Raw genomic sequence first — 21,796 nt, forward strand, 5'->3', positions numbered from 1 at the left:
TGCAATATAATTACTATCAGCGCATAATGTAATATAATTATTTAATTATTACATTATGCACACAAACTTTACTGCATTGTGTTCAGCATCTTTATAACTTTATTAGCTTTATTACATTATATATATATATAAATATATATATATATATACAAAAGTTATTACATTATTAGCAGTTATTACATATATGGCAGTTATTACATTATCAGTTGTGACAGGGTTTACAGTGTTTAGAGGGTGAGGGAAAGGGAGATAAAGGGGAGGGCAGGGGAGGTAGCGAGACAGGGGTTAGAGGAAAAGGGAGATGGGCAGAGATTGAAAGGGAAAGAGAGCGAGGGAAGGAGAGAATAGCAGGGAGAGCGGGAATACCAGGAATTACCAAACTGTCTGCACCAGCCATCCAGCAAGAGAAAGAGTAGAGAGTGAGGAGAGAGCCAGAGCGACACAGAAGGAACAGCTCATCCTTCCACTGCACACACACACTAACGTGCATACATACACACAAACACATTAATGTGCACCACAAACAAATAAATACACAAACTCACTCACTTAAATAACTTACCACACATACACACACACACTGTGAGTCAAACGCTCCGCTGCTCCCCACTTTCCTTTTCTCTCTTCTGCAGCTGGCTGCTCTGAGTGAACTGAGACCAGGTCGCTACTATTTTTAGCCCCACGATGGAGGGGATGGATAAACGAATGGGTGGAGAAGAGGCGGGGTAGGGGGGGGTAGGAGAGAGAGACTTGTTTTTTTAGAAGTTTTGCTATAGAGACCTTGCTGCTTTGCATGGAAGACTGTCAGAGTACTCTTACAAACTCGACGTAAACTGACATACCTTGGCTACTGGACAGTATTGAGATAGATCTCAGCCCACCTCGGAATGCTGCCAGACAAACTAACAGTCCCTCAAAGCGCTTTCCTCTGGATTTATCCCTCTGATTCGACCATTGTGTAGGTTTCTTTTGATTTTTTTCCTGTGTTGTGTCGAGGAACTAAAGGAGCTTATGTGGATTGCCCCGCGATGGAATGTAGCCTGGCTCCAAAAGCTCACAAAGTTGACCTTTTCCTTTCCCGGGATTGGGATTCGGATCGGTGGACGCACAATGTTCCCCCTCCGGTGGTAGACCTGGGACTCCCGCTGCTCTGATACTGTCAGGCCACAGGAGAAGGCGCCTCTGAGGATTTAAAAACAGACAATTATACACGGAATTCGGGATGCGGCGTTTCGACAAGCTCAAAAAGTCGTTCCCTTTCCTGGCACACTTCCATGTGTACGGAGTAAGTCTACTTGTTTCCTCTCGTTGGCAAGTTGTTTTGATATTGGTGATATGGTAATGAAATTAATGGGTATAATCGTGGCTGGTCTGGTAATAGAATTGTGAGTGTATCCAAGGCATTTCTACCAAGGTGGAGGAAGTTGGGTGAAGATAAGGTTCCTCAAATGAAATATTTTTGTGTCGCCTATGCCTGTATGGGTCTATCCTATGTCAAAGTGTACGCACCTGACACAAACACATGCGTTCAGTGACATGTCTCAACATTGATATATGCAGTGGTAGGCTGAACCTGTCCACATCCAATGTATTTTGATATGTAAGATCAATTAACATTACTAAGCTATATACTATTAGTTAATTTTAGTATATTGTAAGCAAACGGTATCCTTTCAGTTGTGCGTACTATGGCTTTGCATGTCTACAGGAAGTTGATGCTGTTGCTATGCAACCTCTTGCTAGCTTGAAGCATAGCAAATTACTAACTAGACTTTGGGTGTGTTTGTCAATTCAATAAGGAGTGTCATAGTGCGCTCTGGGCGTTCGTAAATTCAGGGCGTGGTCAGATTGTCCGTTCAAAAATTCGGAGCATTTTGTTCTGGGAGCATTCAGAGCGCACACTGGACGCTCTGGCCAAGGAGTAGGAGGGTTGATCCGAGCCTTCTGACTGGCAGTCAAGCACCCAAGCTAACTTGCTTGCTACTTTCAGACACAAATGAGAGAACATCTCACTCTGACCATTTTACTCACCCTAACAGAGCTAGTTAGACTGTTTTTGTTATCCAGAGGGTATGGTTATTAACTGTTGTGTTTGTCAATAATTTAAATGTAAAAAAAATTGCAGACGTTTACTGACACCAGCCACATTCAATGGGTGTTGAGCATTTGTAAATTCATCAGTTATTCTGCGCTCTGCCTCTGGCAGTCAGACGAGAGTGCTCTGAAATCGGAGTAGATAGCCAGAGCGAATTTACGAACGGGCCCGAATGACGTGAATAATCTAGTCAATAAACATTGGGTAGTTAGTTAGCATAAAGTAAATATACTGGCAAGTTCAATGTACTAGTAACCAACTAACAACGTTACTGTAAGTAGGTGGCTAGCATACCCGGTACATACTGCTGCTGTAATGATATGCTGTAAGGATAGCGTAGCTAACAAATTGTCAGCCAACGTGTAATTTACTTTATTACTGTATTCCATTGCTCAACATTTTCTTAACATTTGTCATAATTAGTTAAAGCAAAGAATTTATATCCCTTCTCGTCAGACTTCGGCTGCATATTTTCCGCCATTTTCTTAAAATCTGAAAACGTTGTGAAGCCAGAATTGCATTATGTGCCCTAAAAGCACGGAAATAGTGTCCACTGCGTGTATACTTCGTATTTTGATGAATTTAGTACTACATCCGGGAACTTTTGGCATACTAACTATATCCATACTATGAGCAATAAGCATACTATATACTTAATTTATGTCACAAATAGTACGGTTAGTGTGGTTAGTACACTATTCGTACACAGCTTAGATCTTTTGAACGTAGGCAAATCTCACTGTAGTTCTAGTGTACGGTTAATGTTGGCAGGGCTGGACAATATGGCCTTAAAATAATTTTTACTTATGGGCAATTTCACAATATACACTGAGTATACAAAACATTAAGGACACCTGCTCTTTCCATGACAAATACTGATCAGGTGAATCCAGGTAATCCAGCTATGATCCCTTATGGATGGCACTTGTTAAATCCACTTCAATCAGTGTAGTTGAAGGGGAGGTGACTGCCTCTAATGACTCCCCATCCCGCATGAGGGAGTGTAATCATCGCCTGACACTAATTAGCATAACGCAACAGACATAAATATTCCTAGAAAATATTCCTATTCATGAAAATCACAAATGAAATATATTGAGAAACAGCTTAGCCGTTTGTTAATCACCCTGTCATCTCATATTTTCAAAATATGCTTTACAGCCAAAGCTAGACAACCATTTGTGTAAGTTTATCAATAGCCTAGCATAGCATTTGTCCAGCTAGCAGCAGGTAACTTGGTCACAGAAATCAGAAAAGCAATCAAATTAAATCGTTTACCTTTGAGCTTCGGATGTTTTCACTCACGAGACTCCCAGTTAGATAGCAAATGTTCCTTTTTTCCAAAAATATAATTTTTGTAGGCGAAATAGCTCCGTTTGTTCTTCACGTTTGGCTGAGAAATCGGCCGGAAATTGCAGTCACGAAAACGGCAAAAAATATTCCAAATTAGCTCCATAATATCGACAGAAACATGGCAAACGTTGTTTATAATCAATCCTCAAGGTGTTTTTCAAATATCTATTCGATAATATATCCATCGGGACAATTCGTTTTTCAGTAGGACTGATTGGAGTAATGGCTACCTCTGTATTTTACGCGAGAATCTCTCTTGGAGCATCAGGTGACCACTTGCGCAATGTAGCCACTTACGGGTATTCTTCAACATAAATGCGTAAAACTACGTCACAATTCTGTAGACCCCTTCGGGAATACGGAGAAAGAGTCATCTTTTTGATAGCCCATTCACTGCTCAATAGGGACGCATAGGAACGCAGTGCTTTCAAAACATGAGGCACTACCGGATTGGATTTTTCTCAGGCTTTCGCCTGCAACATCAGTTCTGTTATACTCACAGACAATATTTTTACAGTTTTGGAAACTTTAGTGTTTTCTATCCTAAGCTGTCAATTATATGCATATTCTTTGAGGCTGTGTTTTGCAATATTGCACTTGTGATTTCATGAATATGAATATTTTTTAGTAATATTATTTGACTGTGGCGCTATGCTATTCAGCGGTTGCTGATGACAATTATCCCACTTAAGGGATGGGTAAGCATCAATAAGTTAACTAACTAGAAAGTTGAGTGAAGTTCAATCTGATATTTCTTCTGCGTGGCAGTACCGGGGAGCTATGTACCCTCGGGAACATTGGTTATGAACACACCCTTCTGTCCGTCTTCAACTGTTTGAACAGCATGCTTGTCCACTTTGTGAAAATGTTGAAATCAAGTGGCCTACCTTATTTCATGGAATGAGAACGAGTTGCGAATTCCTTATATAATATTTTTTTTATGCTCATTGCACTTTTTTTATAAAACACAGACTACAGCTAGTATAAGTCTGGCTAAAATGCTGCTAGCAGTACGTGGTACCGGAATGTTGCTCACAACAGAAACTGAGCATTAATTTTCCAGAATCAATCATCCCATTTTAGTAGGGTCTGCTCTTCACACAATTTGAGGAGTTAAAACACAACCTTTCTAACAATACCCTTTTTAACTTCTCCTCTGTTACCATAAAATAATGTCTCAATGTGTTTCGGTGTCCATATGACAGATTCTGTTGGATCAAACCTCAAATGCAAATAACGAGTTCAAGCTGATTGTTGTCAGAAAGGAAGAAGTGATCTTTAATCTTTGTTGCTCTGAGTGGCAGGGGAGGGGTTTGGTATCTGTGTCTGTGGGAAGATACACAGAAAAGGAGGAGTGAAGGAGACGACCAAAAAGTCAACATGAGAACAAGCGGACATATAAGCTCATAAAAACTAAAAATAAGAAAAAAACTTAATTCTTGCGATACAGGCGTTTGGAATATTGCTCAAAATTAACTTGATATACTGCCCGCGGGCCAAAATGTAAATTAGCTTGGATTGCATAAATTCCTGACCCAAAGATGGTTTATTGCCAATGAAAACTCAAGTAACTTCTGCAGCTGGGTATTTTTGAAGCAACAGAGACACTCTGAGACAGACAACAGGTCATGATGTTCATTGCTTCACTTTGCCAAATGTCAAAGCCCTTCCACATGACGGTCATTGTTTCACATTGCGAGGCCAATGCTAAATGCCTTTACCCAGTTATGAACTGCAATGATGAGTCCCATTTGCCCGTTTAAAAAAACTTGCTTAATAATTTTCTCTGGCTTGACCGAACTTAACCACAACAGCTGTGCTTGCTCTTCTTGAGTTTAGGATGACATACTAACACAATCTACCCACTAAATGTATTCTACTAAACACACTAATGAATACACTATATAAACAAAAGTATGTGGACACAATTCAAATTAGTTGATTCAGCTATTTCAGCCACACCCGTTGCTTCACCATCTGGCAGTCTGACGAACGAATCTGGGTTTGGTGGATGCCAGGAGAACGCTACCTGCCCGAATACATAGTGCAAACTGTAAAGGTTGGTAGAGGAGGAATAATGGTCTGGGGCTGTTTTTCATGGTTCAGTCTAGGCCCCTTAGTTCCAGTGAAATAAATCTTAACGCTAAGGCATACAATGACATTCTAGACAATTATGTGCTTCCAACTTTGTGGCAACAGTTTGGGGAAGGCCCTTTCCTGTTTCAGAATGACAATGTCCCCATGCACAAAGTGAGGTCCATACAGAAATGGTTTGTCAAAGTCGGTGTGGAAGAACTTGACTGGCCTGCACAGAGCCCTGAACTCAACCCCATCGAACACCTTTGAGATTAATTGTAACTCCAACTGCGAGCCAGGCCTAATCACCCAATATCAGTGCCCAACCTCACCAATGCTCTTGTGGCTGAATGGAAGCAAGTCCCCACAGCATTGTTCCAACATCTAGTAGAAAGCCTTCCCAGAAGAGTGGAAGCTGTTATAGCAGCAATGCCAATGATTTTGGAAAGAGATGTTTTGAAGAGCAGGTGTCCACATACTTTTGAGTATGTAGTGAACAAGTCTAGACATCCTATGTCTCGATTAATTCTTGAGACGCTCTGACTTTAAGGCTAATGTTACAAGTGGTTGAAGTAGGCATCCACAGATCCAGTTGAGGAAAGCACTGCTTGCTTTTGCCTGGCTCTGTCTCTTTTTGTTGCCTGACTCATTTTGACTCAGGAACACTGAGACAAATTCCTCTGGGCTGACTTGTGGAGACTACAGGGAGGGTTTTTGAGCAGCATGTCTTGAGAGCAGTCCAGGACCTTTTGCATTTCTTCATTCCGACTAGGGGAATGAGTTCTGGCCAGAAGCATTTTTCACCAGGGACTTCTTGTAGCTCTTCCAACTCCATTCCATTACTCCAAACCCTCCCTCCCTCCACTTGGAGGTGAAAGTTAGTGAGCTCAATCCTCAAGGAAAAGACAGCATTCTGAAAACTTGTGGTGGATTTGTCATTATACTGCACTTCATATCCAATTGTTTCAGACCAGAAGGTGCAGATGAAAGAAAGGTGACAGAGACCTGACCAGTTTTTTTCATACCAGACACTGCAAGTCTAGGGAAGGAGACGAGCAGAGAAAGCCACTTTAGACCATTGAGATGCAGCCTTTTCTGTTGGCCAGCATTCCCCACCGCCCCGTGACAAGTGACACCTAGCAGCGGAACACCTCGTCCAGCTTCCGCCCCTCGTGCCTCCTAAGCGCCAAATCCGTGTACACAACGTCAATATTTCTCTTTCTACTGCCAACTGCCTTGCTCCAAAAAGGTCAGTGGAAACTTACTACCAGGGCACAAGACTGATACCATTTAGTGGCATTTTGCGACCCTTTGACTTGACTGTGTGACTTGCGATTGGTGTGAGCTGCACATTCTACATAGTCACCTCACTCAAAGCGTCCTATTTCTAGGAGGCTAATTACATGATTTGGTCAAACAGTAAAGTGCATTATCCTCATGATTCCTGTAATGAAAGTGTCTGTCCTGAGTCAGATGCTGTGCCTGTTTCGCTGGGGCCTGCTGCTGTGATGAGCGAGCTGCTCTCACTGCCTCTCCCATTGCGCTCCAGGAGAAAAAGAAAAGTGTCCTGATTTGTATAACATTTCAAAATCCAATAGTGGGAAAACACAACTTGTTTAATATTTGTTTGTTTAATGAAGAGATGTTCCTGAGTGTGGATGTTTGTGTGTGCGTGCGTGCTGACAGCTTCGTTGAAGAGAGGAGGTTCTCAGCGTTCTGTAGGTATACCTTTGAGCTCTATAGCACCTATTTTACAACCAATTAATTTGATATGGCTTTGAGATACGGAGCATGCAAAATGCACGTTGGCCATTGCGTGTGTATGGGCCTCATTGGGTAGTATGCTACAACTGCAAAGTTTATTTTTAGGACATTACATTTACTGTTAGATTATTACATAGCTTATACCAGTGGGTATTACATTTAGTATGGAATCTAGCTAGTGTGTTTTGAGTTTTCGCTTACTCGGGTGGTGAATTAGCCCCAAATAAATTAGCCTATGATGAAGATCTAGGCAAATTAATCTTGATTGAACAAAAGTCTGTAGTCCTATTTTTAACAGTAAAATATAACAAAACCCTAATTGCCAACCCATAATTCATGACAATCACTGGATTAGTTTGCACATCAATATATCTCGAGTCATGCATTCTTGCTTGAACTTGTTAGATGAAACGTATTTATTGAATACCATCTCTGTAGTCTATTACACTTTTTAAAGCACTGTTGAATGACATAAAATTATTAGGCCTACTAATTAGTTCTATTCCCTGACGCCGTGAAAAAACTGAAAAGGTTAGTGGCACCAAGGGAATATGTTAGTCTGGAGCCCCAACAGTCTCCTCTCTTTCCTTTGACTCCTGCTTGTTCTCGTGTTGGACTGGACAGATGCTAAGATTGTTTAAACGTTTCAACCCCGACATTTAACCTCTTTTAGGTATCAGCTCTGACAAGCCTGGCTGCCAGGCAAGGGATGTCGACTCATGTCTTAGGCACTTTGGTTTCAACAGCTAAGCAGGGAAGTTTCAGCATCGTGACCAAAATGAAGATTTACAGAAGTTAATGCATGAATAAAGTACCTTGTAGAAAAAATAAAGTACCTTGTAGAGCAATTTCTTTTTCCGTTTTCCACAATACAGCTTAGCATAGTGGCTTTTATTCAAACACCTGACTTCAGCGAATGAATTATCTGAGGATAGCACCCCAGTAAACAAAGAGAGAAAAGCATATTTAAACCCTGCAGGCGCGACACAAAACGCAGAAATAAAAATATAATTCATGCTTTACCTTTGACGAGCTTCTTCTGTTGGCTCTCTAATATGTCCCATAAACATCACAAATGGTCCTTTTGTTCGATTAATTCCATCGATATATATATATATATATATATACAAAATATCCTTTTATTTTGCGCGTTTGATCCAGAAAAACACCGGTACCAACTTGCGCAACGTGACTACAAAATATCTCAAAAGTTACCTGTAAGCATTGTCCAAACATTTCAAACTACTTTTGTAATAGGTATTTTTTTAACGTAAATAATCGATAAAATTGAAGACGGCATATACTGTGTTCAATACCGGAGGAAAACCAAAGCGGAGCGTGCTTTCAGGTCACGCGCCTCTAACAAAGAGTACACTTGCCTCGAGCCTCATTCTGAACAGTGTTACTTCTTCATTTCTCAAAGGAAAAACCTCAACAAATTTCTAAGACTGTTGACATCCAGTGGATACGATAGGACCTGTAGAAAAGTTGATTAGAAATCTGGATTCTCAATGAAAACCCATTGAAAAGAGAGTGACCTCAAAACAAAACAAAAAATCTGAATGATTTCTCTTCTGCGTTTCACCTGCCAAATAAGTTCTATTATACTCACAGACATGATTTAAACAATTTTAGAAACTTCAGAGTGTTTTCTATCCAAATCTACTAATATGCATATCTTAGCTTCTGGGTCTGAGTAGCAGGCCGTTTACTTTGGACACGCTTTTCATCCGGATGTGAAAATACTGCCCCCTGTCCCAAAGACTACTTTCTACTTGGGGGTTGTCGAAGTGGATAAAGCCCTGTTGCCAGACCACTAAGAGGTGTGAAATTCCAAAGTGCTGCTTGGAACATTGAGACAGGAATATTACTGCATGTGACCTTGTAGTGGATTCGTATCAGGATGCAAACATCTGCTGTAACCATTTTGAAACACATCTGAATTAAAATAGAAGTAATCTCTTCTCATGTCACTCATTTGAGTGATGTGTCTATGTCTTGCTAGTTAGTGAAAGGTTTTTGGACTTGGTCATAAAGACCTGTGTGTGTACATGGTGCATAAGTGTGGATGCGCTATCAGGTGTGTGTCTGCAAAAATTATGAGTTGAGATTGTACTTCATTGTCTGCTTGACTGACTAATCGTAGACTCATTTTAACTATGAAACTAAAAGAAGCGACACTCCAGTCTCCAACCCAAACCCATTAACTGTTGAACTGCGAAAGAGGAAGTCATGACCCCCTTTGCTCCTTAACCTATGACCCTGCCTTGGTCAATACCGGAATCCCATCAGTCACAAAAGGCTGATTGAGTCCTCTGACCTAAATGACATACAACTTAAAAACCTGAGTGACATCATATAATTTTGCAATGTCTAACTTTTCTGGAGATCTTAACTGCAAAGCCATCGAAGTTGGTTTCATGTATGCTCGTGAGAATTGTTGTGAAGTTGCAATTTTATAGATCCGTTTCAGTACAACAGTTTTTGGGAAACCAATCAGATGCTACCAATGCGTGTGACATCAAGGAGTTGTCAACTTGTCATTGAGGAAACTTCCAGGCTTTTCACATAGCATTAGAAGTTTAAACAGCATAGCACAGGAGCTACTGTAGCATGATGTCTGTTTTTCTGCAGTAGACCACACACACACACCACACTTATGAGGCACTCACTGAGGCACTTAAAGACTTCCTGACACTCAGGTGACCCCTTGCTTGTCTTCTTATGGGGTCAGGTCTAGATGGGATACAGCTTTTTGTCAAAAGCTGATTTAACATTTTTTTTAATGTATTTATTTATTATTTTCTCAATTTTAGCTAAGCCTAACCCTTTTCCTAACCTTAACCTAATTCTCCTAACCTGCTGCGTTATCTTAAACCTGCTACGGATAGTCCATTTTGACAAAAGTTGTATCCCTTCTAGACAAAACCCTCTTACGAAAGAGGAGACCCCGTATCTGAGGTACTAGTAATTGCTGCTCTTCAGCAGCCAATCACATAAAACTTCTCCCTCTCTCTTTTTCCCCCTCACTATCGTCACCGTTTCCGAGCCTCTGTCTGTCTGTCTGTCTGTTTGTTTGTCTGTCAGTCCTTTTTCTCTCTCTCCCTCTTGATCTCTATCAGGACTAGATAGGTGGATAATTGAAAGCACCTGATATCCGACAAACGCTCTGAGTCAAATAGAGAGGAGAGCATCCGGACATGTTTGATAGAAGTCAAAACAACTCTTGGTATCCTTATGACATTTGTTTGTCAGTTTCAGTTGACTGCTTTCGCCACATAGACAACTCGGCACAGTAGTCGATGTGTAGGCTATCAACCAAGAGCATGCAGCTCTATATACAGCTCTATATATTCTATGCATGGTATGTTTGAGAATTATGAAAAGGGCATCAATTGTTTGGATAGATAGGATATCTGGATAGATTGTCTGTTTGGATAGATTGACTGTGACTTTTGAGGGATGTAATGTAGGCAGGCCTACAGTACATCATGGTACAATCTGATGAGCGGTGCACAGTAGGATACGTGAAGCCTGTTGTGTATCATCTGGACAGCAGATGCTCGTTTTCTTTTCCTGTGTCTATGTGTACTGATGTGTCTGTCTACCAATCCATGACAGTGCTAGTGTATTATTGGGGGGGGGGACGGACGGACGACGACTGGTGTGGTAAATTGCTGTATCTGGTTCTGACTGAAGAGGTTGTGTAGTCTTCTAGTTTTGAGTGTTTTTTTTTTTGTACAGGTAATGTGTGCATGCGTGCGAGGAGTGCACATAATGGCTCAATGTTTAAACCCGGTTTCTCCTCCATTTTTCGTGTGTGTTTTATCCAGAAGCTAGGCAGTAATATGCAGTCGGAGGAGGGCACAGAATGGCTCCTGGAGTTGCTGATGGAGGTGCAGCTGCAGCAGTACTTCCTGCGTATCCGTGACGACCTCAACGTGACGCGACTCTCCCACTTCGACTACGTCAAGAACGAGGACCTGGAGAAGGTCGGCATGGGGCGGCCCGGTGAGTTTTATAGTGGGGGTGGATTGTATGTGCATTCATGCTGTGCATTTTTCGTCCAAGTGCATTAATGTAGTATTTGTTTGTGTATATAAGGTGAGGGCTCAACCAAGTGTGTGTGTGTGTGTGTGTGTGTCCACATTTTTCTTTTAGATACCCCTACCCGATGTGTAACAAAACACAACCATGCTTTTCCATATGTCTAAGGTCTCCTATATATTAAATTATGTTCTTTTTTTTCTTTCTTTTTTTACTGCAAAAGTTGTTACATTTCTATATTATGTGACACACTCCCTTAACTCAAACAGCACAGAATAATACCTGGCTGGAGGGGGAGTGGGCCACAAAAGCTCACGTTACCTAATATCGCAAGCTTTGATATGGCACATTTTTTTAGTACAAGTAGTCAATTGGCTGCTCTACATACAGAAATAAACAACATTACAGTATCTTAAAGCATTTTGGAAATATAAACCTGTAAACACACAGATACAATAAGCAGAAATATAAACTATGAATATTTATGGTGAATGTTAACTTCTCTTTTTGGTAGATGTTCAATTGACCACTTTCCAAGTCAATTTTGCTGTCATTCACTGCTGAATGCGTACAGTTACACGTTTTTAAAATATTTTGTGGCTATTGTTATTGGTTCCAAGGTAACCAAGTGGGCTCAGACATCGAAATCCAATTTTGGGGTCCAGGTTTCATTAAAGGGTGTTGTGTATTTAGCCCCTAATTACAGGGGCAATCACAGATATTTTATATTTTTTCTCAAATCCAATATGGTGTCCAAAGTCAAATATTGCTGCCATAATAACATTTGATGGAGGTTAAATCACCTGTAAAGAGGAGTTTTTTTCAGAATTGTGTATAACACTCATTCATGCCTACAAAGACTGGTAGGAATCCATTTTATTCTAAATCCAATATGGCCAACATGATTACACTCAAACACCTTAGCCCTTGTTCATTTTGTATTGTGTTATTCTGTATTTAAAATGGTTTCATATGGCTCTTGGCATACTTAGGACTATGAGTGGCACTGCCATGCCTGTTGTTTGAATAGCCAAAGCCTTTTGGTCCCCTAAAAGGAGGGGACTATGTACAAAAAGTGCTTTAATTTCGAAACAGTTTACCCGATATGGATGAAAATTCCCTAAAATGTAACCTCATAATTTCAAATCCAAAGTGCTGGAGTACAGAGCCAAAACAACAACAAATGTGTCACTGTCCAAATACTGCTGAAACTTTGATTCAGTGTGTGTGTGAGCCTGTGTGTGTGTGTGTGTGCCTGTGTGTGTGTGAGCCTGTGTGTGTGTGAGCCTGTGTGTGTGTGTGAGCCTGTGTGTGTGTGTGAGCCTGTGTGTGTGTGTGTGAGCCTGTGTGTGTGTGTGTGTGAGCCTGTGTGTGTGTGTGTGTGAGCCTGTGTGTGTGTGTGAGCCTGTGTGTGTGTGTGAGCCTGTGTGTGTATGTGTGTGTGTGAGCCTGTGTGTGTGTGTGTGAGCCTGTGTGTGTGTGTGTGTGTGAACCTGTGTGTGTGTGTGAGCCTGTGTGTGTGTGTGAGCCTGTGTGTGTGTGTGTGAGCCTGTGTGTGTGTGTGTGAGCCTGTGTGTGTGTGCGTGTGTGTGTGTGTGTGTGCCTGTGTGTGTGTGAGCCTGTGTGTGTGTGAGCCTGTGTGTGTGTGAGCCTGTGTGTGTGTGTGAGCCTGTGTGTGTGTGTGAGCCTGTGTGTGTGTGTGTGAGCCTGTGTGTGTGTGTGTGTGAGCCTGTGTGTGTGTGTGTGAGCCTGTGTGTGTGTGTGAGCCTGTGTGTGTGTGTGTGAGCCTGTGTGTGTGTGAGCCTGTGTGTGTATGTGTGTGTGTGAGCCTGTGTGTGTGTGTGTGAGCCTGTGTGTGTGTGTGTGTGAACCTGTGTGTGTGTGTGAGCCTGTGTGTGTGTGTGAGCCTGTGTGTGTGTGTGTGAGCCTGTGTGTGTGTGTGTGAGCCTGTGTGTGTGTGTGTGTGAGCCTGTGTGTGTGTGCGTGTGTGTGTGTGTGTGAGCCTGTGTGTGTGTGCGTGTGTGTGTGTGTGTGAGCCTGTGTGTGTGTGTGTGTGTGAGCCTGTGTGTGTGTGTGTGTGTGAGCCTGTGTGTGTGTGTGTGTGTGTGTGTGTGAGCGCATGTGTGTGTGTGTGAGCCTGTGTGTGTGTGTGTGTCTGTGAGCCTGTGTGTGTATGTGAGCCTGTGTGTGCGTGAGCCTGTGTGTTTGTGTGAGCCTGTGTGTGTGTGTGTGAGCCTGTGTGTGTGTGTGTGAGCCTGTGTGTGCGTGTGTGTGAGCCTGTGTGTGTGTGTGTGTGTGAGCCTGTATGTGTGAGCCTGTCCGTGTGTGAGCCTGTCCGTATGTGAGCCTGTCCGTGTGTGAGCCTGTCCATGTGTGAGCCTGTGTGTGTGAGCCTGTGTTTGTGTAAAGGGAAGGGGCTCGACCATAGCCTTCCAAAAAGCCACCACCAGTAAAACAAAAGGCCATATGCTTGTGTTAATCTCTGGGTTATACCAGTGTGTTAGGGCCTTTTGCCTCCAGTGCGTGCCAGGCACACAACCAACCAAGGGAATGAATGGCAGCCTCAGGAAGAAGTAGGGAAATTCCAGGCAGGGGAAACTACACTAAACAAAAATATAAACGCAACATGTAAAGTGCTGGTCCTATGTTTCATTTGCTGAAGTTAAAGTTCCCATACATTTTCCATACACACAAAAAATATTATTTCTCTCACATTTTGTGCATGAATTTGTTACTTCCCTGTTAGTGAGCATTTTATCCTTTGGCAAGATAATCCATTCACCTAACCGGTGTGGCATATCAATAAGCTAATTAAACTGCACGATCATTACACAACTGCACCTTGTGCTGGGGACAATAAAAGGCCACTCTAAAATGTGCAGTTTTGTCACACAACACAATGCAACAGATGTCTCAAGTTTTGAGTGCAATTATTATGCTGAATGCAGGAATGTCCACCAGAGCTGTTTCCAGAAAATGTAATGTTAATTTCTCTACCATAAGCTGCCTCCAACATCGTTTTAGAGAATTTGGCAATACGTCCAACCGGTCTCACAACTGCACACCATGTGTAACCACACCAGCCCAGGACCTCCACATCCGGCTTCTGCACCTGCGGAATCGTCAGATGGGGGAGGACGGGGTGCTGAGGAGTATTTCTGTCTGTAATAAGGCCCTTTTGTGGGGAAATCTTTTAAATTGTTGCATGTTACTTTTTATATTTCTGTTCAGTATTAAACAATGGCTAGCAGAGTACCATAATGAGTCAATCTTAAAACGTAAGCTTTTTTGTACGTTTAAATCTAAGGATACTTCAGCTAGTATAAGGGACTGCAGATTACATTTGGCTATGTAGCTAAAACTGGTGCAATGTTTGTACATGGTCCCTGTCGAATAAACAAATAAAACAAATAACTTCTCCCTCTAGTTAGCATTCGAATGGTAACAATATTTTATGGTTATTTATCTGATGCCTTCATCCAAAGCAGCAAATCAGTCAACAGAAGTGCCATGCATTATTACAATAACATTTGGGAGGCAAACAACAAATCTATAAACCATATTGTGATATCTCAAGGAGCCCTGCTGCCAAAGAGAAGCTTTGTCTTCAGTAGGCCACTCTCTTTCTGTCCTCTCTCTGCTTTGTCATATAATATTTTTTATTTGTCACATGCTTCGTAAACAACAGGTGTAGACAGTGAATTGCTTACTTACGGGCCCTTCCCAACAACGCAGAGAGAAAAAATATAAAATAACACAAGGAATAAATACACAACAAGTAACATAACTTGGCTATATAGACAGGGTACCAGTACCAAGTCGATGTTCAGGGGTACAAGGTAATTGAGATAGATACACTATATATACAAACGTATGTGGACAGGTGTATAAAATCGAGCACACAGCCATGCAATCTCCATAGACAGACATTGGCAGTAGAATGGCCTGACCGAAGAGCTCAGTGACTTTCAGCGTGGCACCGTCATAGGATGCCACCTTTCAAATCAAATCAAACTTTATTTGTCACATGCGCCGAATACAACAAGTGTAGACCTTAACATGAAATGCTTACTTACAAGCCTTTAACCAACATTGCAGTTCAAGAAGAGTTGACAATATTTACCAAATAAACTAAAGTAAAAAATAGATTTTTTAAAGTAACAAAATAACATAACAATAACGAGGCTATATACAGGGGGTACTGGTACCGAGTGTGTGGGTTGGTACAGGTTATTTGAGGTAATTTCTACATGTATGTAGGGGTGAAGTGACTGTGCATAGATCATGAACAGCGAGTAGCAGCAGTGTACAAAACAAATGGGAGGGGGGTGTCAATGTAATGTCCGGTAGCCATTTGACTAATTGTTCAGCAGTCTTTTGGCTTTGGGGTAGAAGCTGTTTAAGGAGCCTTTTGGTCCTATACTTGGCGCTCCGGTACTGCTTGCCGCGCGGTAGGTGAGAAAACAGTCTATGACTTGGGTGACTGGAGTCTCTGATACTTTTATGGCCTTTCCTCTGACACCGCCTATTATATAGGTCCTGGATTACAGGAGGCTTGGCCCCGGTGATGTACTGGGCCATATGCACTACCCTCTGTAGCGCCTTGCGGTCAGATGCCGAGCAGTTGCCATACCAGGCGGTGATGCAACCTGTCAGGATGCTCTCGATGGTGCCGCTGTAGAACTTTTTGAGGATCTGGGGACCTATGCCAAATCTTTTCAGTCTCCTGAGGAAGAAAAGGTTTTGTTGTGCCCTCTTCACGACTGTCTTGGTGTGGAGGAGGAATAATGGTAATGGGGAATTTTTTCATGGTTCAGGCTAGGCCCCTTTGTTCCAGTGAAGGGAAATCTTAACGCTACAGCGTACAATGACATTCTAGAAAATTCTGTGCTTCCAACTTTGTGGCAACAGTTTGGGGAAGGCCCTTTCTTGTTTCAGCATTACAATGCCTCCTTGCACAAAGTGAGGTCCATACAGAGATGCTTTGTCGAAATCGGTGTGGCCTGCTCAGAGTCCTGACCTCAACCCCATTGAACACCTTTGGGATGAATTGGAATGCCGGCTGCGAGCCAGGCCTAATTGCGCGACATCAGTGCCTGACCTCACTAATGCTATTGTGGCTGAATGGAAGCAGGTCCCCACAGCAATGTTCCAATATCTAGTTGACAGCCTTCCCAGAAGAGTGGAGGCTGTTATAGCAACAACCAAGGGACCAACTCCATATCAATGCCCATGATTTTAGAATGAGATGTTCGACGAGCAGGTGTCCACATACTTTTGGTCATGCAGTGTACATATGGGTAGGGATAAAGTGACTAGGCAACAGGCTAGATAATAAACAGCAACAGCAGGGTGTCTGAAGAGTGAAAAGATTTGGTGCCAAAAGGGTCAACGCAGAGAGTCTGGGTAGCTATTGGTTAACGATTTAACTAACTATGTAGCAGTCTTATGGCTTGGGGGTAGAAGCTGTTCAGGGTCCTGTTTGTTACAGACTTGATGTATCGGCACCGCTTGTCGTGCGGTAGGAGAGAGAACGGTCTATGACTTGGGTGGCTGGAGTCTTTCACCGTTTTTAGGGACTTCCTTTGACACCGCCTGGTATAGAGCTCCTGGATGGCAGGGAGCTCGGCCGCAGTGATGTACTGGGCCGTACGCACTACCCTCTGTAGTTCCTTGCAGTCGGATGCCAAGCAGCGGTGTTGCAGCCAGTCAAGATGCTGTCAATGGTGCAGCTGTAGAACCGTTTGAGGATCTGAAGACCCATGCCAAATATTTTCAGGCTCCTGAGGGGGAAGAGGTGTTGTCGTGCCCACTTCACTCTGTTGTTGGTATGTGTAGACCAATATTAATTCCTTAGAGATTTGGACACCAAGGAACTTGAAGCTCTCAACCTGCTCCACTACAGCCCAGTCAATGTGGATGGGGGTGTGTTCTGTTCCTTGTTAACGCTGAGGTTGTTATCCAGGCAACACAGTGCCAGGTCTCTGACCTCCCTATAGACTGTCTCATCATGGTCGGTAATCAGGCCTACCACTGTTGTTGTTTACAAACTTAATGATGGTGTTTGAGTCGTGCAGTTGTGGGTGAACAGGGAGTAGAGGGGACTAGGCACGCACCCCTGACCCGCCCCCCGTGTTGAGGGTCACGTGGCGGATGTGTTTTTGCCTACCCTCACCACCGGTGGTGACCTGCCGGGAAGTCCAGAATCCAGTTGCAGAGAGAGGTGTTTAATTTTAGGGTCCTTAGCTTAGAAATGAGCTTGGAGTGCACTATGTTGTTGAACGCTGAGCTGTAGTCAATTAACAGCCTTCTTTCATAGGTGTTCTTTTTGTCCAGGTGGGAAAGGGCAGTGTGGAGTGCAATCGAGATTGCGTCATCTATGGATCTGTTGGGGCGGTATGCAAATTAGAGTGGGTCCATGGTATCTGGGATGATGTTGTGAGCCATGACCAACCGTTTCAAACCATTTCATGGCTGCAGATGTGAGTGCTACAGGGCGATAGTAATTTAGACTGATTATCTTGGTATTCTTGGGCACAGAGACTATGGTGGTCTGCTTGAAACGTAGGTATTAGAGACTGGGTCAGGGAGAAGTTGAAAATGTCAGTGAGGACAGTTGCCAGCTGGTCAGCGCATGCTCTGAGTATGCATGCTGGTAATCCGCCCGGCCTAGTGAATGTTAACCTGTTTAAAGGTGTTAACCTCTCTACGCACCGAACCCGTTAGCGGGATTAAATTCGACAACATACGGTGATCGCTACATAAATAGTCATATTAAACATTCATGAAAATACAAGTGTCTCACATGTTTCGAAAGCCTAGAATCTTGCTAATCCAACTGCGTTGTCAGATTTAAAAAAGGAGTTACTGCGAAAGGATATGATGCGATTATCTGAGCATAGAGCCCCATTAAAAAAAACTATTTCAACCAGCACAGGCGTAACAAAATCCCAAATTGCAATAAAATAAATAGTTTACCTTTGACGATCTTCCTCTGTTTGCTATCCCAATGCTCATTGTTACACAATGAATTGTCTTTTGTTTGATAAAATCCATTTTTATAGCCTAACACAAAACATTTTGTGAACCGCTTGTGTCATGAGTTCCGTCTCCATTAAATTTTCGACGACACATTCGATGTAAATACACACACTAAACGTGACTTTTCCAGTCATATTTGGTTTCATTGCAATCAACTGGTTGTTTGTAACACAACCAAACGTGATGGGTAATTTCGCAGGACGTATTGACTGAAAGAAACCGATTTGAAGACAACAAGTAATTACATCATTGTGCACCAATGATATGACCGCAGTTTCGTTGATTGACTGTTTTTTAACCCAATGACCACTGATTGTCTTGAAATCTAGCTTGGTCGATAGCCAATGAGCTGAGGTAAATGGCAATATGTAATGGTTATGTGTTGGAAGACCAACCCATGTAGTAAACTCCGGCGTAAAGAGGGTCATTCGCCATTGAAGATTCATACTGGAAGGAGCATGTTACGCACAGCACTATGTTGGAAAAGCGCATCTTCAGCTGTTTATGTATCAATCAGTATGGCGACTAAGCCAGGGAAAGCTAAATCTAAGTCTAGATATACAGATGTACACACAATTTTAGAAGAAATTGATCGGGAAAGTGAGACAGATTGTTGGAGGACGATTCATTTAGCTAGCATAGCTTTGATTCCCAAATGGAGGAATATTTTTTGAACGGAGAGGACATCGTTTTGGACTGGTAAGTTCTTCTCATGCTAATGCCGTTGTTTGAAATTAATAATATAAAATATTATTTGTGATTTATTTATTTTTTGTAGCAATATATAAAAATGTAATCAAATGTGTAAAGTACACGTTGGCTATACATTGTGGGTGGGGGTATGTTTGTATGTATGTGTATGACCAATAGCCTATGTTTGTGTGTATATATACATATTGTGGATTAGAAAGAGCATGGCCGAGATGCGTGTGTCTGCCGCTCCATCCCACCCCTACATGAAATAGCCTATTTGAGGCTGTTGAGGGGAGGGCAGGCCCACAACTATGGCCAAAGTGAAATGGAGACAGTAGATACAGCTGGTCTGTTGTAATATAATAAAGACAGTAGATGTAGCTGGTCTCTCATAATATAATAGAGACAGTAGATCTAGCAGGTCTATAATAATATATTCAACCTTATGTTCCCTGTACTCCATATACAGAAGGGCAAAAAAGAATTTAGTCAGCCACCAATTGTGCAAGTTCTCCCATTTAAAAAGATGAGAGAGGCCTGTCATTTTCATCATAGGTATACTTCAACTATGACAGACAAAATGAGAAAAAAATCCAGAAAATCACATTGTAGGATTTTTAATAAATGTATTTTCAAATTATGGTGGAAAATAAGTATTTGGTCAATAACAAAAGTTTATCCAATACTTTGTTATATACCCTTTGTTGGCAATGACAGAGGTCAAACGTTTTCTGTAAGTCTTCACAAGGTTTTCACACACTGTTGCTGGTATTTTGGCCCATTCCTCCATGCAGATCTCCTCTAGAGCAGTGATGTTTTGGGGCTGTTGGGATCATTGTCATGCTGAAAGACCCAGCCACGTTTCATCTTCAATGCCCTTGCTGATGGTAGGCTTTGTTACTTTGGTCCCAGCTCTCTGCAGGTCATTCACTAGGTCCCCCCGTGTGGTTCTGGGATTTTTGCTCACCGTTCTTGTGATCATTTTGACCCCACGGGGTGAGATCTTGCGTGGAGCCCCAGATCGAGGGAGATTATCAGTGGTCTTGTATGTCTTCCATTTCCTAATAATTGCTCCCACAGTTGATTTCTTCAAAACAAGCTGCTTACTTATTGCAGATTCAGTCTTCCCAGCTTGGTGCAGGTCTACAATTTTGTTTCTGGTGTCCTTTGACAGTTCTTTGGTCTTGGCCATAGTGGAGTTTGGAGTGTGACTGTTTGAGGTTGTGGACAGGTGTCTTTTATACTGATAACAAGTTCAAACAGGTGCCATTAATACAGGTAACGAGTGGAGGACATAGGAGCCTCTTAAAGAAGAAGTTACAGGTCTGTGAGAGCCAGAAATCTTGTTTGTTTGTAGGTGACCAAATACTTATTTTCCACCATAATTTGCAAATAAATTCATTAAAAATCCTACAATGTGATTTTCTGGATTTTTTTTCTCATTTTGTCTGTCATAGTTGAAGTGTACCTATGATGAAAATTACAGGCCTCTCTCATCTTTTTAAGTGGGAGAACTTGCACAATTGGTGGCTGACTAAATATTTTTTTGCCCCACTGTATCTGTTTATTATACCTGTTGATATAGGGCTCATATGTGAAACTATTCTAACTGAACATTTTCTTTCACAGTGACACTGACTCCGAATGTGAGCCCCAGTGCCAAGGTGTCCATCCCCACTGAAGCTGGTTCATCCAGCCGGACACCTGTTGTCTCAGCGCTACTGGGGCATGGACCGCAAAAAATGTCCCCATTCCAACTGCAACAAAGGACTACAACAAGAGCATGGGAGGTGTGGACCTGTCAGATGCGCTGATAGGCTATTACAATGTTCTCCATAAGACGATGAAATGGTACAAGACCTTCTATCATTTCATTGACATTGCTGTGGTGAATGCATTCATCCTACACAAGGAAATGACTAAGAGCTGTGGAAAGCCCCCCATCTCACAGCTAGCCTTCAGAGAGCTGCTCATCAAGGAGCTACAGCACCACTGCACCACGTTCTGGCCCCTCTACCTCTGTCCCTTCTGCTCCTGCCACAAGTGGTGTTCATCTGCCCAAATGTATTTCTGCAGGCATGGATGTGCCTCAGGGCCAAAAGGGCACAGCATGGAGGCGTCGCTGTGTTCTTTGCAAAATGAAGTCCCCCATCACCTGCACCACATGCTTGGTGACCCTCTGCTTTACAGCAGAAAGAGACTGCTATGGCACCTGGCATCAGCAGCACAATATTGTGTAGAGGACTGAGGGTCTTCCAAATATTGAAAGTTTTATTTCGTAAATGTATATATTTTTTTTCATGTTTTTTCTCCATTATTTGGGGGTGTGTGTTAGAATACCATTTTGTTATTTTGTATATAGTTATTCCATCCAAAATTTATAACTTCACCAATTTGGCCACTTGGGTACATTTGGGCTACTTGTGTGGGACACCTGGGTGACTTTGTGATAAATGTCATGTAGCACACTCATTTTGGAAGTTATCATTCTGAAACTTTGCACAAGTACTGTTGCCCTCTTATGTTTTTCACTGAATTTGTCCCCATCATCCTATCTGAATGTTTGTTTTGTCTTGTTCATTTTAAAGATGATGATACAACAATAAAAATGAAAATACTTATGGTCTTTTCATTGTATTATCTAAACCAGATCTATTGTGTTATTCTCTTACATTCAATTCACATTTACACAAACTTCAGAGTGTTTTCTTTCAAATGAAACCAAGA

General features: G+C 42.2%; 1 protein-coding gene across 2 annotated transcripts in view; it reads left to right on the top strand.

Annotated features, from left to right (window-relative positions):
- Positions 1-823: 823 nt before the first annotated feature.
- LOC139387549 (activated CDC42 kinase 1-like) overlaps positions 824-21,796 on the top strand; it is a 65,559-nt gene continuing 44,586 nt past the window's right edge. For both annotated transcript variants that reach the window (XM_071133852.1, XM_071133854.1), the window contains exons 1-2: positions 824-1,285; positions 11,122-11,299. In XM_071133852.1, the coding sequence (XP_070989953.1) occupies positions 1,223-1,285; positions 11,122-11,299 (241 nt within the window). In that variant the 5' untranslated portion in view covers positions 824-1,222. The remainder of the gene's footprint in view (positions 1,286-11,121; positions 11,300-21,796) is intronic.

This window comes from Oncorhynchus clarkii, chromosome 28 (assembly GCF_045791955.1).
Source record: "Oncorhynchus clarkii lewisi isolate Uvic-CL-2024 chromosome 28, UVic_Ocla_1.0, whole genome shotgun sequence".
Lineage (NCBI taxonomy): Eukaryota > Metazoa > Chordata > Actinopteri > Salmoniformes > Salmonidae > Oncorhynchus > Oncorhynchus clarkii.